The following is a 16,585-nucleotide window of genomic DNA, read 5'->3' on the forward strand; positions in this document are numbered from 1 at the left end:
AGCGGGGAACGCAGCGCTGCGCCCTCCCCGCGCCCCCTCTGGAAAAGCGTGGCCGGAGCCCCGGCCGGCCGGGAGCGGCGCGGTGCCGGGGGCGGGGGCAAACCCCGCTGCGGGGCGGGGGCGGCGGCACCGGCTCGGGCGGCGCGCGGAGACGGTGCGCCCGCAGCGGGGAGCGCGGCTGGCGCCGGGGGGCGCCGTGCGCGTGCAGGGGGGGCCGGCGGCGCCCGGTGCGGGGCCGGTGCCGGTGCCGGTTCGCGGGGCGGCCATGTGCACCCGCCCGCCGGCCGCCGCCCGGTGGGGGGCGGCCCTGGCCCTGGCGGGCGGTGTGGCCGTGGCGGCCTGGGCCTGGTGGGCCCGGGCGCGGGACCGAGCCTGCCAGCGGAGCCGGACCGCGCCGCCCGCCGCCGACCAGGTACCGGGGCCGGGCCGGGGCGGCGGGTGAGGCCGCGGGGGCGCGGGGCGCCGGCGGGGCCGCTCGGCGGGGCTGCGCTGGCAGCGCGGCGGGGTGGGCTGGGCGGGCGGGCCGGGCCGCGGCCTCCGCTGGCCTCCACAGCCCCGTGCAGCCGCGCCGGGCAGGCCGGCCCGGCTTCCCGGCGCCGTGCGCTGGTGCCCGGCGGGCCCCGTCTCTCCGCCGCTGTGCAGCGGCTGTCGCTGTTCCATCCGGAGCCCCACCGAGCTGTGCGCTGCCCCGGCCACCCGGCTCAGCCTGCTGCCCCTCGCTTTGCAGGGTCAGGGACACGGCAAACAGATCCTGGTGCTGGGCCTGGATGGGGCTGGGAAGACCAGCGTGCTCCAGGCCCTGGCGACCAACCGTGGCAAGCGCAGCGTGACTCCCACCGAGGGCTTCAATGCCATCTGCATCAACACCGAAGAGACCCAGATGGAATTCCTGGAGAGTGAGTGCACCTGTTTTAGTACGGAACATAGAATCAGTTCCTGTCCTGTGCCCTAGGGGTCGGTCAGGCCCGTGTTTTCAAAGCTCCAAGTTCCCTTATGCCTGCTCAGATAATGTGAAATTGTGATTATTTTCTCCTTGGGGATTCAGCTTTCCTACCCTGCTTTTGGAAGGACATGATAGACTTCGTGCTAGAGAAGGTCTCTGTTCGTTCAGCCGTGTCCTCCAGGGAGTTCTGCTCCCAGAGAGGGAAGGGTAGCAAGCCTGGTGGTATTAAACCAGCCCAAAGCGGAGGTCTCCCCAGTAAGCCCTGTGTCGTGGTCCTTGGCCAGTGGGCCAGTGTGTGTTGTACGGTTTCCCCTTGTGGCTCATGCCTGGCAAAGGGCAAGAGCTGAAGAAGAGTCAATAGCGTGAAAGAAGAGAGGAGGAGGAGAAAACCTTCATACTTTTTTGTTAAAAGCCTCATAAGCTGTGTTTTCTAGTCTTTATTGGCTTGTGAGTGTTTGTAGGTTTTTGCTGAACTTTCTGTGTTGTCCTTAGCACTGATTTTTGGGTGTTATCTGTGCCTGCAGAGAGCATCTATGATGCTGTTGGAGTGTCACAGCTATTCTAGGTGCAGCTAGCCGGTGGGGAAGGTAGAGGCCCTGCAGTCGCATCAGTCCCTGGTACAGAGAGGCTGACAGCCTCATTGGTGCCTGCCTGCTGTGGGGGCAGAAGCTGCTCTTTGTTCCTGCTGTTTCTGCACTTCACCGTACCAGTGCTTGACCTGCTCAGTTAGCAGCTAGCCCATAGACACCTCTGTACCTTTGTCAGCAGGCCTAAAGAAGTTGTGCTGTTCCCAGGTAAGTTTTTGGGATGTGAGGAGGAGGCCACTAAGGCAGTTTCATTCCTAGTCCTACTACCATAGGAATCTCTGCAGTGGCTTGGGGAAATCATCCCTCCAGAGATGCCTGTAGTCTGTGTCACTCTCCTAGGAGGTATGAGATAGCTGTGTTTCCTATGTGGAAGTGCTTGGTCTAGCCGAGCCTGGAGAAACCCACACTATCTCTGCTCCTGCCTGGGGATGGCCTGGGCCCAGTGCTGCACACCCCATGGCAGAACCTGTTGTTTCTGAGTCGTCCTTCCCTCTCTGGTCCAGGTTGGTAGTGACTGAGATGTGATGGCTGCAATCAGACCCATGGGAAATGAAATGTCTCAGGCCAGTTTCAGCCAGGTAAATCCGTGCATGGCTCTCTAATCCGGTTACTTACTCAGTCTGCACCATCGCTTAGTCCAGGGGTTAGCAGCCTATGCTGTGATCATGTGGCACAAGGTGATCAGCAGTCAGCAGGGTTTTTATTTTGCTGGCTTAGACAAACAGGAAACTGTTACATCCTTGTACCATCATATAGATAAGTGGGTGGTACTTTGTCTCTGCAAGGAATAGGAGCTCTTGGCTTCTGCTGAGTTCTTACTGGTTTGGGAAAAAGAAAGAGTTCTCTGTGAGGTTGCTGACCCCTGGGTTATGCTATGCATGAATGCACTTAACAAAGGGAATGGTGGTGAGCCCCCACAACATCACAGTACAGAATCAGAGGCATCTGTCCCAAGTGTGATGTGTCAGTCACAGCCCTTTGTCTCCTTTCTGCAGTGGCAGGTTTGTAGTTCTGCCTGCAGAGACGCTGGGGCTCTTGAAGAAGAGGTGGACATGCCCTGCTTCCCCTGCTACATTCTTGAAACTACTGAATCATTTTGACTTAAGCGAAAGCAAAATGGCTTTGAAACAGAACAGAGTCACTGAGGGCAGTAAAAGATGGCTGACCGGCCAGTCAGTTTTTTAAAGAGCTCCTGTGTAAGGCAGGAGACAGGTATAGGCAATCCCAGATGTATTGCTTTGAAAACTTGCTATTTTTGGGAGGCTTACCCGTGTCTTTTGAGCACCTCGGTACTTTTGAGCGAGTGGTTCTGCGGTGTACTTAGGAGAAAACCTGGAGAGCTGAAAACACATCGGAAATATTTAATATACTGTTAGCTAGTCCCGCTCCTATTAAGCTCAGCAAACTCCCAAACTCTTTTTGTCCCCAGATGGGAACAACAATCTCGAGTAACTTTCTGTATATGGTTTCACCACAGAATTGTTATGAAGCCTGGTTTTGAGGGTGGATGGTTTTCCTCTGTATCCAGCAGAGAAGAACCGAGGTAGAAATGTATCCTGTGCAAAGACTTCTCCCAAGGATTCCCTGAAGAGTCTGCTGGGGCTTGATTTTTCTCTCTTCCTAAGCACCTCTGGTTATTGACGGTATGAAAGCTGTGGGAGTTGTGAACTAGTCCCTAGTGTCACACAGATCTGATGAGAGCTCTCCCCACCTCAGAGCTAAATGTCTTCTTTGGAAATTGTAGGCCTGCGTTGTCTTAAGATGAGGTGGATATGTGGAGATAGGTTATATGGGGACATTCTCACGTGGTGTTTATGGACACTTACCCTCTTTCTACTCTCCCTACTTGCTTGAGAGCAAGAACCAACAAGGCAGAAAGCAACCATAAAGAATCTGAGTCCAGAATCCTCTCAATGGCTTAAAATGGAAAGATATCCCCACCCCCCCGAGCACACACATATGCCTGCGTGAGACTTGACAGGAAAAAATAAAGCTATTTCCAGTCTCCTATACAGTAGCCCAAATACCTTGAGTTTTGGTAACCCAAATACCTTGGGTTTTCAGCTCGGGGCCTGCTGTCAGCACCTCGGGGAGCAGTGCTGCTTGGGTTACTTGGTGAATCCTGTGCTGCTGTCTTCTCTTCCAGTCGGGGGCAGTGAATCTCTGCGTTCCTACTGGAAGATGTACTTGCCAAGAGTGCTGTTGCTGATCTATGTGGTGGACTCGGCCGATCATGCCCGACTGCCTGTGGCGAAACAGCTGCTTCATCAACTGATCCAGAGCAACTCCACCCTGCCGGTGGTGGTTCTGGCTAACAAGCAGGTATGAGTTCCCTGCTGCTAGCTGAGCTTGGGCTGGCAGCAGCTCCAAAACCAGCAACAACACCTTTCAAAGGAGACTTCGTGCTAGTAAGGAGGCCACGTGGCTGGGAGCTGAGGGTCTTTCTGGGACACCTGTTGACGCCAAAATAAGATAGTCTGAGGTTGAGTTTTGGACCTGCAAAATGCAGGTCCCGTGCTCGGGAGATGTGCAGAGCTGTGGGTGGAAATACTGGTGGAAACTGCTGTAGAGTTGCAAGGTTTGAGAGCTGCAAGGGAGAGGAGTTAGAATGGGAGTTAAGTTTCTGTTCTGAATATCTGTCTAGAAGTGCTGCTTTACCTAGCAGCAACTGAAAAGTGAAGCACTTGTTTGGTTGGTTGCTCCAACGTCTGCTGCTGAAGCATGAAAGAGCAGCTTTCTTCCCAAGGCAGTGCTTTCTCCTGAGATCTTTGTGAAAGTGTCAGTGACTGGTGCTATACCTAGAATATAGTTGTGCCTGTGGTATGTTCAGGTGACAGAACAGCCCACGGTTTTTATGCCCAGATTTTCTTTTAGGAGTGCCATGTGCTCAGTTTGCTTCATGTTGTTACCTCCTAAATTTCTAGTAACTTAGGCATGTTGCTAGTAGTCGTTTGTGTTACTCTTGAACACGAGTGCAAGCTTTGGCTTCATGAAACACAAATCTTACTATTGATTCTCTAGGTCCCAGGGTTAGAAGTGCTGGTAGCTGAGAAGGTATGCAGGGTATGGCTCTTGTACGTTTGCCCTGTTCTTATAACTCTGTGCTAGGCGCTTGGTGTCTTGGGCCAGCAAGACTTTTGTCTGCCTTGTACTGGAAGTCTTCCATTGTTCTCAAAAACACTGGAATTACTAGAAACAGAACTGTACCCATATTTCTTTGGGAAGAAATTAGTTAAGATGAACATCTTTCCCCGCCCGAAGTATTTTAGGGCATGGGAACTTGATCTTATAGAAGGTACCTAAGAATGGTGCCCCCAGAGCCTTTGAGACACTTCCCCTCCCTGGACAAAAGCAGCAGCTCAAAGTGGGAACAGCGCTGCCACTTCTTGCAACGCAGGAATGGTGCCGCCGCCTCTTGCAGCTAACAGGCTCATTTTGGTTTTGTTTTACCAGGACCTCGAAGGTGCATATTGCATCACCGATATCCATGATGCTCTGGCACTGTCTGATATTGGGGACAAGAGAAAGATGTTCTTGATTGGTACCCACGTGGCTGAAGATGGCTCCGAGATCTCCTCCGGCATGAAGGATGCCAAGGAGCTGATAGCGCAGCTCATTTTGGAAACACAGTGACAACTCTTCTCCTACAATGTGGTATTTTTAGCTGAGGGAAACAAGGTGTTAGTGTTTGGTCACTTTGCCACATGGTGACTGAAATGTTCAGGTATCTTTTCCTTGTGGGTGTGGAATTCCTCTGAAAAAGATGTCTAATTGGTAAGAAAATGTAATTTATAGTGGTTTGAAAATACATTTGAAAAGTAGTCTATTTTTTAGCGTATTTGTAGGGGTAAATTAGTCTCTCAGACAGTAGAGTTAAGGGGCTATATAGCTTAGGTGGGCTGAGATGTCTTCTTGCCAGGTGGGAATCGAGCATTGATTTCAAAGGAACAAAGTCGTATCCAGTGAATTTAACCTGGGTTGATGTCTCAGGCTAAAATTCAAATACGTTTACTTCACAGGTTTTACAGAACCCTGTTAACAGTGGTGTTGTGTTAAAAAGGAGACCTCGCTTCTTGACAGTGTCAGAAATTTAAAGTGCTGTGACTAGTAATTTTGACAGTGACAATTTTTGTTGTTGCTGTACTGGAGCCAGCTTTTAAGGGAGTGGCAAACCAGTAATCTGTGGAAATTGGGTTGGTTACTGCTTCTTTAGTGGGTAAGAACAAGAAAAATGAAAGCAATAAGATATGAGGTGTTTCTTTGCCTACAGGGGAAAAACAAAACTGTAATTTAAGGTAGTGACTGGAAGCGTTTAAGTTAAATTAGCACCAAAGGTGGGAGACTCCCTCATCAGGCTGAGCGGCTTATTTCAGTTTAGTCCAGGTTGTCCTCGAGCGATCAGCCTTACATGTGAAAAACCTGTTGTTTTTTGAAAGTAATTCCTGTTAGCGTAGCAGCTGAGGAATGTGAGTGGCTGATGTGTGTCACTCTCCCGGTGTCCTCATAATTACGCTCCAGGAAGCGTGATCCGGGAGCAGATCTGTCAAGGACCTGATTTGCAGCTGTGTTTATTGTATGAGCGTTTTACGGTTTTGTCCTTTGGAACAGATGCATAAAGCAGAAAATTTTGCCCTAACCAGTGGTCTGGGCTTCATTTACTCCAATGAGGAGTGCTGCTGGGGACCCCGGAGGCCTTACTCGGATGGCCGCCTTTAAAGCAGGTCTCACCTTTAGACCTGGGAGCTCACGCCGTGGTGGTGGCCTGGCCCCGTGCCGGTGGGTGGGGATGAAGTGGGGGAGGCAGTGGGGCAGCCCTTCCCGCTCTGGTGGCATCTCCCCCTGGCCCTGGCCCCTCCCCCAGCCATGGCAGGTCTCGGGGCTGTGATGGCAGGAGGGCTCCTGGGCACGGCACAGCTGGCGGTGCTGGCAGCCCCCTGGCACTGTAGCTGAGAGTGTCTGCTGGGCAAAGCGATGCCAGCCCCTGGTGGGGCTGCAGCCACCGTCAGGACATGCGGCTCCCCGAAGTTGCCCCTGGTTTCACCATGGCACTGGTGTCACCACATCTCTAGTTCTTCTGTTGCCCCCCACCCCTAAAACATGGCATCTTGTTTCACTTTGCTGCGGAGTCCCGGTTTAGTACGGCTGCTGGTCCCCCAGCGCTCTTGAAACGTCCCCTTCAAGTGCTTGAAGACAAGAATAAGGGACAGCCACACTGAGGCAGGTGGGAGCCTGCGGGTTAGCAGTGGGTGCTGTGACTCGTCCCAGGGGGAGGGTGCTGGTGAGGGGAGGTGGTGCTGGGGTGCTCTGTCCTGCAGCCTCGGGGGCTGCTAGCACCCCTGGAGAGGAGCATTTCGTGGGAGAGGAGCACTTCACGTGCAATTGCGCTGCTGTGCAACTGCACCGGGAAGCTGTTGGGGAAACCCAACACAAATACCTGCAAGCAACTGTATCCTAAGGAGATGCACAAAGTTAATCTGCCTTGTGATTATTTCACGCTGAAGAGCAGGCAGCCCGAGCTGCAGAAGTTACCCAGCCTTTAAATTCACCTCTTCTTGTCTTTGCAGTTTCTTGTTACTTGTCTGCAAGCTCATGCCACAGGTAAGAAACCCTCCCAGGCTCAGCCTCCTGGCTGGTGTCCAGGCTGTGCCCCACATCTCTCAGGGAGGTCTCAGGGATTTACTTTGAGCGGTGAGTTGATACGTTGGATGACGCGATGATAAACACACAGAGGAAATGATGCCTGGTTTTGCCCTTCCCTCTGCTTCTCATGACAAACAACTCTGTCCTGCTTCTTCAAAATGGAAGCTGGGACTCTGCTTTACGAGGAATTGGTCTCAAAGGGACCTGATCCCCCTTAAGCAATGAGTCTGTGGGCTCAGAGGCAGAGGGGAGGTGTGTCTGTGTCTGTCTGCAGCAGAGTTTTCCCTGCTGGCAAGCACAAAAGGCAAAGGCTCCCCCAGGGCTGTCCCCTTGTGAGTGAGGCAGCTTAACTCTGTCAAGTTGCAGAGCTGCTGCAGGTGCATCCTGTGTGGGTACCCCTGTCTGTCCAGAGCTTTCGCCATGATAAAAAAGTAGAGAGGAATCTTTTTTTTTTTTTTTAATTGGAAAACAAACCAACAATTGTCAAGTGAGTTGAGGGATCTGATTTGGATGTACGTGTGACTCATTCCTTGGCTGGGTCACGGTGCAAGCTTTGTGCAGCAGTGACCAAGGCAGCGGTGTGGGTCACGAATGCCACGTGCACTTTGCACGGGGTTTGGCTGTGGATCTGTGACAGCAGTGGAGGAAAAGCAATGAGCCTGCCTGCAGAGGCGGTGCCAGCTCTGCGACGCTGCTAGGCTGAGGGGGACACCTTCCTGTGGTAATCCTTTACCTCCTTGCACCTTTGCAAGGAAAAGCCTCTGGGGAACTGCTTGGGAATGAACAGCTGAAACTCATTTTTGGCTCCTGAAATGACGGCTGCCTTCATGAGCATGTCCTGTCTTGAACTGGTGGCAGGGTGCCAAAGTCCTACAGGCAGTTCTGTCTGTGGGATCTTAATGGGAGCCGTGTTTGCAGTGCTGGCTGTGACCGGCGGTTAGGTGTGATGGGGAGATAACTCAGCAGGCATCTCGCAGGAAGCGTGCGCCGAGGATGCTCTAACAGCAGCCTGCCATTGCAAGGGTCTCTGTGGTGCTGAGCTCTCTGGCAAGTGTTTGTTAGGGCTTGGCGTCTCACTAGAGGTATCTGCTCCATCAGAGAAACCGCAGTGTGTGCCCAAAGCATAGACTGTTTTCTGTCAGCAAAGCATCTCTGTTGGTGTCCCTGCTCCTCTGTAGAGCTATGCGGCTTTTTTTGCCGGGTGATACTAATCAGGGAAGCAATACCCCAGGCTTTCGCCTTCTCTGCTTTTTCCACGGTGGGGCGCTTGCACAGCTGCCTGTGTCGTGTGGTTGTCCCCCAACTGGCTGGGGGCAGGCACCTGCAGCCCCAGTGGCTGGGTATAGGCTTGGTCCATAACACCAGGGAATTCTGCAACGCACTTGTGGCACTGGCATTGTCTTGTCCTTCTCTTTGTACCGCGGCTCACAAAGCACAAGTGCTTCCCAGCCACTGGGATTTCGAGCCAGGGACACTTGGTCAGTAGGAGCAGACTGTGATATCTGATCTTCCTGAAAGGTTTTGGTCTGATGAATATTCAGTAAAAACATTTTTAGTGCTGTTCCTAGGGCACAGACCATTTGTGTTCCTATGTCTCTATAGCATCTAAGACCTCTGTGCTAAATAGACTGAAATAAAATGATAAAAAAAAATACATCTTCATCTGTGTTCCCAAAGCCATGTGGGAACAGTGCTGTCTCCATGGTGTCTTGCAGTAAACCACAGGGGTGTTGATAACATGTTTCTGTTTGTCTGGGCTCCTGTGGGCTGGGAGATCATCCATCTCCTACCTGCTGGTGTTGCATGGCACGTTATTAATCAGAAAAGTACCTTCCCCCTCTCCCTGCCATGTCCCAAAGGGACCCTGCAGTGAGGGCAGAATTGCAAATTCATGTCTCTGCAATCCAAGAGATAGCACAAAAATCCACGGGCTGGTGAGTTCACCAGATTAAATAGGTGGTAAGTTACTTGGAGAGAGAGAGATACCCCTTAATTGCACTCTCGCAAGGGATGGAGGCAGAGGGAGGGGGATTCAAGAGCGGCTTGTGTGGCCTTGAGTACAGCAGTAGCTTCTTTATGCTTTGTTGGTTGAACTGTATGTTTAATGGCATGTTTGGCCTTTTCTGCAATTTCGACAGGGTACAAGAACTTGCAGAACCCAAGAAAGCAGCTTGTGCAAACGATCCCAGGGGAGCTGGTGCTCAGACAGCCCTTGCACGAAGGCTGGGGACTGATGTGGCCTCAGCCAACACAGAACTTTTGCCTTGTCTTGCTACTGTGTTCCCCTCGAGTAGAAGTGGCTCCAAAAACCCAGATTGAGATGTTCAGTGCGTGAGGGGTGCTCTTCAGCTTGGTCTTTCTTGTTTTCAATCCAAAACCTGGGTTTGACCCAACTCTTGCCTTTGCTGCCCCACCTGCGGAACCCTCATGGAGATGTTGTGGGGTACGATGGTGCTGTGGTGCAAAGAGACTGGACCTCATCGGACCCACAAGCTGCTGTGTCCTGAAGGACATGGTCCAGCATTAGCAACAGAGTTGCTGTCTGCATTACACAGTCAAACTATGGCTTGACAAGCCAGAGCAACACTCTCTTGATAACATCTTTTCTCCCCTGTCTGGATATAGGTCATTGTGCTCAAAAAAGGCTCCACAAACTCATCGTCGTGCTGTTCCCTGTCCTGACTACCCTGGTACCTTCTCCCACCGTGGCCTCTCTCTCAGTGGAGGATGAGCAGCTCCAAATTTGCCCTGGGCACAGGAGGGTAACCACTAACGTGCTGCAAAACCTCACCCACTTTCCATGGCACACCCTGGCTGTAACATTATTATTATTTTTGCTGTCATACCTGTGGTATAGTTAGGTGGTAATGGTGAGGCAAGAAAAATGCAATCATGAAACTCCCCCAGGGGTTTCAGAGATGTAATGAAATGACCCTTTCTGCGCATCTACTGGTAACTGTAAAATCAGACTCATAACTTGAAGGCTCTTTCCTTTTTGAGTTGGCAGCAACCACCTGGACAGCATTAGGAAATTCAGTGCCAGAGAAGGTGAGTACTTAGGCAGCAGCACTATAGCTGCAGGGAGCCACGAGGACTGTGCGTGCATCCCATCCTAGGCAGGGAAGGATGACCCCAGCAAGCACATTTCACACTTGTGCATGTTTCTAAAATTTCACACCCTTGTTGTTCTTGCTAGGCTTGTGTGGGGAAACCAGGAGACGATCTGGACCCTCTCATGGGGAGCTGTGACAGCTCGACCATCATCAAGAACAGTTGGCCAAACCCAAGTGAGATTTTGGCAAGCACCAGTGCAGGTCAGTGATGTGGTAGCACATCCTGGGGAAGGAGGCAGCTCAGAGGTGTTCTCTAATCGGGGGATGTGCTGGCTCCCAGGGGAAGGGGAGCGTTGTGGTTTAAACCCTACCAGCAACTAAGTACCACACAGCTGCTTGCTCGCTCGCTCCCCTTTCCCACCGAGGGATGGGGAGGAGAATCAGGAAAAAAAAGGTAAAACTCAAGGGTTGAGATAAGAACAATTTGATTATTGAAATAATATAACAATAATAGCAACAACAATTGTAATGAAAAGGAGAGAGAAGGGGAGGGGAATAAAATCGAAAGGGAAGGGAAAAAAAAACAAGTGATGTACAATACAGCTGCTCACCACCCACTGACTGATGCCCAGCACGTCCCCGAGCAACGACTGGCAGGCCCTGGCCAAGTCCCCCCCAGTTTATTTCAGCGTGATGTTCTGTGGTATGGAATAACCCTTTGGCTTGTTTGGCTCGGCTGCCCTGGCTGTGTCCCCTCCTGGTTTCTTGTGCCCCTCCAGCCCTCTCGCTGGCAGGGCCCAAGGACCTGAAAAGTCTGTGACTTAGTGTAAACGTTACCTAGCAACAAGTAAGAACATCAGTGTGTCATCAACATTATTCTCACTCCAAATCAGCACTGCACAAGCTACGGAGAAGAAAATTGACTCTACCCCAGCTGAAACCAGGACAGGGAGATGCCATGTCCCTCTCCTTCCACTGCTGCCCCACAGGGAGCTCTATGCCCTGAGACCCATCAGGCTGTGCTTGGAACAGTGGTTGTCTGTAGCAGGGAATAAAGTGCTATGGGAGCACAGTTAACCCTGAGTGCTTGACTCTCAGAATTAGGAGGAACTGGGGGTTACTAAGTTTTGGTGCCTTTTTCCTTCCTCATGCCTGCTTCCTGGCTGTGGGAAGGGCTTCTGCAACATGTGGTCATTACTGGTCTGCTTAGAGCTCTGGGTTTGGATCAGCTGCCACAGGAGCCAGCCCTGATCTCGGCCTCCAAGCACATGGGAGCATGTTCCTCTGCTGTAACAAACCTCCCACAGCCAACAGCTCTGCTCTGGCTTGGAGGCAGAGATGTCATGTGCATGCATGTATGCCTTGATGGAAACCTGTGCCTATAGAGGGACTGTCCCTAGAGTGTTCCCTGTCTGTATTGGGGCTGATGCAGCCCAGCCAGGCACCTGGGCACAATTAGTGATCCCCTGCATCCTTTTGGAGCCTGGCCTAAATCTTGAGGATAAAGGTTAGGAAGTGCCATGAGCAGAGAAATCTCGCAGCATCCTGGAAGGAATCCAGGTCTCTTGCCTCGTGTTAAACCTCTGCTGTCACTGCATGGTGAAAACCCAGCCCGTTTGGCAATAGGAGTGAAAAATTATGTAAAAAATGTAAACTTCGGTGGCGCTGGGTGATGCTGCATTACTTGAAGAACTCATCTGTAGCTCTGTTGGAGGGGGTGAAGCTCTCTTGGAGACGGGATGGTGGTTGCTAGTCTGTAAGAAGTCCTAGCAATAAGAATGGAGATGAAACTGTGTTGCATTTCTGGCTTCCCCCTACCTGGAGGGATGTCAAGACACGTGTGTCTGTAGTTTTTTTCCCTCTGCCACTGCCATCGGTTCAGGGGCTGTCATCCTCCTGAGAGCTTGTGCCTCTGACTAACGGTGCCTGTCTGACAGCCCTTTCTGCTCACCTCTGTTCACCTCTTCCTTGGTGATGACGGGCATCTTCCAACAGTTGTGGCTGTTGGAAAGCTGGATGAGCATGCACTAGGCAAGCCTTGGGAGATCCCAAGATGAAAGGAACTGCAAGAGCACAAGGTGTTATTAAGCCATTGCAACAAAGAGGTTTCTAAATTGGCAGAGCTGAACAACAGAGATGCTGCCAGGTTTGTGTTGCAGAGTGGTTTCTTGAAATGGTCCAGGGAAAGGCCTAGACTTTGAAAGCAATGTACTGAGAGCGCTTAAAAGAGGACTCTGAATATGCAAATGGTATTTACCTTTAAAGTCAGGAAATGTCAAGTGTAAATGCCCATTTGTTCATGGCTTTTTCATGTGCACCAGTGCCAACTTTTGTACATGCAGCAGGCACGGATGTTTAACCAGACTTAGGATACCATCTGCTAGGATCACGTTCTCTGTCAGTTGCCTTTTACTAACTCTTCTGTGCTGTTCCTCAAGATCTGTCGTCTTGTACAGCTGCAGATGGGAATCAATGATCTGGGACTGTCCTCCCCTAGTAGATTTTTGCTTCCCTTCTGATCAGCTGCAGAAGTTGTCTGAACATAAAAAATACCAGGCTGCTTACCTGCAGCAAAGGTGGGAGGCCAGAGAGCCGATAGGGTGCTGCAGGTAGGCCCTTGGGTCTTGTAGCATCAGTGCAACTTCAAAGTGATAAATACAGGAACAGAGGATGGGTATAACAGAGGGCAAAATGCAGAGCAGGGGCTCCGCTGGGATTGGGACCTCTGGATTCTTGCATGGGATGAGTGGCGTCTACACTGGAAATGGCCACAAGATAAAGCTGCCTTCTACCACAGCAAACATGAGGCTTAAACATCCCAGCGGCAACCTGGTTTAACTGGTGTGGGAGAATATCCGAGCGGCGATGCTGTGACTCTTGTTTCCAGACCTCACCAGTCCCCTGCCCAGCCCATCTCACCAGCTGCACTGAGCAGTAAGGCCTCCCCACAGATCCTGGATCTTGCCCGGCCAAAGGTGCTGCACCCAGAGTTCCTGCTGCCCAGAGAGGTGAGGAGGTGGCTGAGGGACATTTAGAGGGGACAGTGATGTAGCAAACTGTCCTGAGTTTTTACACCCTGCGTCCTGCCCATGGATGTGCTATGGAGGGGAGAAGCTGCCTGGTTCTGCTGGGGTTTGTGTGCAGAGAGAAACTGCCTTTTTGGGGTGAGATGCTGCCTTTGAAAGCGAATCTCCCTGCTGAGAGACAGAAAACAGCCAGGCTGGAGCAGCCTAGAATAGCAGGAGAGCCAAGGGAGTCATCTGGGCTGCATCCCCTGATAAAGCAGCCTGGGAAAGTGGAGAAACCTGATAGGAATGGGCTGTTTAGCTCCCAGGGAGTACAGGCATGTTTGTACTTGGGCAGCTGTGCTCCTATCTGTGTATGCAGGGGACATGAGCCTGCAAACACTATCTATATTTTAATAGTGTTTTACCAGAAGCCTAATTTAGAGACATATTTCTGAACTCGCTCCTTTCAAGCGGGTCATTGCTTTGGCAGGGGTGAAAGGGCTGGGGGCAATCTCCGATTACGCTCATTTCCATGGCAAAGGCTAGGCTTTCTGGATGGAGTCTCCCGCTGGGAAATAAGTCAGGCTGTGCTGGAGCGACCTTGGCATCTGTAACCAAAATAAAATAGGGGAAGAAGTCCCATGCTGGAGCAGTAATCACTTTTGCTGTAGGAATGCAGTTAACTACACTAGCACTTTTACCCTGAAATCTGAACCTCTTTCCTTTGCAGGAAAATGATATTATTTCAGCCAGGAAGATGAATATGAAAAACATTATGCTGAAAGAAATTTCTCTGCGCTTTCACCTGCCTTCACAGGCTCTCATTACAGGCATTCCTCTCCTGGCTGTGAGTGGGTGACAGCGGGGGAAAAAAGTGATACTGGCTAAAACATACAAATCCCAATAGTGCCAAAATTACCTGATGGTTCAGGTGAAAGAAAAATAATGGGTGCTGAGAAAGTAGGAGCGTTCCTTCATGTGCGCATGTCTGCAGAGGAAGGGTGCTGGGAGCCCACCCCTTTGGGAAGGGAGCGTGTCCCTGTGGGCTGCTGCGGTGAGCTGTGTCCGCATGTCCCTCCTCCATCCTTGAACCCATGCAGGTGCCAGCACGGGTTACAAACATCGTGGCCTTGGCCAGAGCATCCTCCCAGTTCCAGCATCTCACAGAGCCCTGGGTCAGGAGGGTGAGCTGCTGCTATGGGTGCAGCTTTCCTGAATCTGTCATTCATGGGGAAAGGCAGCATCACCTGAAGCTTGCATGGGAGGGCACAGGTGCTGCTGGCACTCCTCATGGCAGCCCTCAGCATGCTGTTGTCTGCACGGCTGAAGTAGCTGCTTCCTGGGCTGGAGAGCAGGACTCACCCTCCATCCAGAGCATGAACTGACCCCCAGAGACATCCCCAGAGAACAGCAGACCTGTGCAGCTGTGGGGATGGGGGGAGGTGAACAAGTGTCTAATTGGGATCTCCAGTGCTGGGGGATGAGGTGGACGAAGGACTGTGAGAAAGAAGAGGCTTTAGGGCAGGTGGTGGGACTGGCCGGACAGTGGTTTCTCCTTCCACAGCTTGTCTGGTGCCAGACACAGCTGTGAGCAGGATCATGTCCCATCTGTGTGCAGTTAGTGACTGCAAACCTGAGTACACTGGTTCACCCAGTCACCCTTGAATGCCAGAAGCATGTTAAGGACCTTCCTCCCTGTTCTTCCACACGTTTCCAAGTTGGCTCAGGAGGCAATTGCGAGCCCTTGGACCTTGGAGCTGACTAGGGAAAAGAGGTTGCATTCTGACTGTGTGCTCTTGTGGGATGCTGAGTGGCCAGTGATGAAGGCTGCAAAGCATGTGGTGGCCACACCAAGGCTTGTGAAACTGGTCCAGCCTTGCAAAAGGTAGGTGCTGCTCCCCTCCCATGGGGAGATGATCAGCTGTCAGCCCATTTTGTGCAGGCCATGGCACCTTGTTGATTTGGGTTTGGCCAGTGTGATCCAGGCACTGCCCTTCCACTTCCGAAATGTGTGGATTTTACATGGTTGGGTGTGCTAATGCTACATGGATTGTGATTTTAGAAGCATTTTTCGAGGTGGAAGTAGGATCAAAAAAGAATAAATAGGAACTTTCTAATACCAGTAGGAATGATTGGTTGGGACTTCTTAATTATTAGTTGCAATTATAAAAAGCAACCAGCTGACACATAGCACAGTGTAGCACATTAATGCCACGCAGCGTGACTCATCTGGCCTCAGCCTGGGCTGCTGGACGTGCTGGGTGGGATGTTTCAAAGAGGGTGAGGGAATGCCTGGCTGGGACAGCTTCACTGAGAGGTGGGGCAGCCCCTCTCACTGGTGTGCTGGTGACAGCAGCGAAGGCATGGCCGCTTTTGTCCTCCCTTGAGGAGGTGGAGGTGTGTTAGCTGGCCGGCCGCTTTGGGAGCTGGCCCTGCTCCGGTCGGAATTGTCCAGCCCTGTCCTTGCTCCCCCCGGCCTCCCGCAGGCTTGGTTCGGTGCGACCCAGATGCATTCACGGTGAAGGACGCTGCTAAGAAGGCAGCTTGTCCTGCTCGGATCCAAGATTTGGCTCATCCAATTAACCACTGAGCTCGCCCAGAAACACAACCCACTGCTGGTGCCAGCTGCCCCCGCCACCCCTCGGAACATCCCCTTTGGGCTGGGCTGTGGCTGGAAAACCTCCTTGAACTTGGCGCAGAGGCAGCACCCAGCAGCAACACTTTCTTACAAGCATCTGGGGAGTTACATAAAATGGTCATTCCTTAAGGCGAAATAGTCACTAGGGGAAATGAGCAGGATTTGACATAATACGGGAAGCCCTCCCCCTAGGACAGGTTATGTCTGGAGTTTCTCTCTCTTATTTTTTTGCTGTAATAGTGAAAGAAGTAATGAAACAACTGCTGGGGGAAGCCAGCACAAGAACTGTTCTTTCACACGAGGAAGTGTGGCAAACCAAGGCCGACAGCACACAGTAGGTTGATGCAACACAACTTCTGACCTTGGGTTTCAAAATTTTTGCTAAAGTTTAGAGATCTTCTTAGTGAGACTCAAAGGTTTGTGCTTGTGGCAGAAGTAGAAACACGAAAGGCTGCAAAATTCCAGATCCAGGCCTGGATTTGATAAGGTGCAAAGCTTTTGTCCAGACTTTGGAAACGTTGGGGTGGCATGTGCATGGAGTCGGCTTGGATCTGGGGCCCGTTTTCTCAAATGTCTGGAGAATGGGCAGATCCAGCCTTTTGCTTTGCATGCAGCTTTGATACAAGTTACCCGGGCAGGTTAAATCTCTGTGTTTCAGTTACTCAGTTTTGTGACCCTGGGCAAAATAATGGAGCTCTGCACTGGGATTTCTGGAG

The 16,585-nt window shown here is 51.7% G+C and overlaps 1 protein-coding gene across 1 annotated transcript; it reads left to right on the forward strand.

Annotated features, from left to right (window-relative positions):
• Positions 1-183: 183 nt before the first annotated feature.
• Positions 184-6,166, forward strand: ARL9 (ARF like GTPase 9). Its single transcript, XM_080397607.1, has 4 exons — positions 184-412; positions 728-896; positions 3,677-3,852; positions 4,984-6,166. The coding sequence occupies exons 1-4, from the start codon at positions 266-268 to the stop codon at positions 5,161-5,163; spliced, it is 672 nt and encodes a 223-aa protein (XP_080253733.1). The 5' UTR covers positions 184-265; the 3' UTR covers positions 5,164-6,166.
• Positions 6,167-16,585: the final 10,419 nt, after the last annotated feature.

This window comes from Falco punctatus, assembly GCF_963210335.1.
Source record: "Falco punctatus genome assembly, chromosome: 1".
Lineage (NCBI taxonomy): Eukaryota > Metazoa > Chordata > Aves > Falconiformes > Falconidae > Falco > Falco punctatus.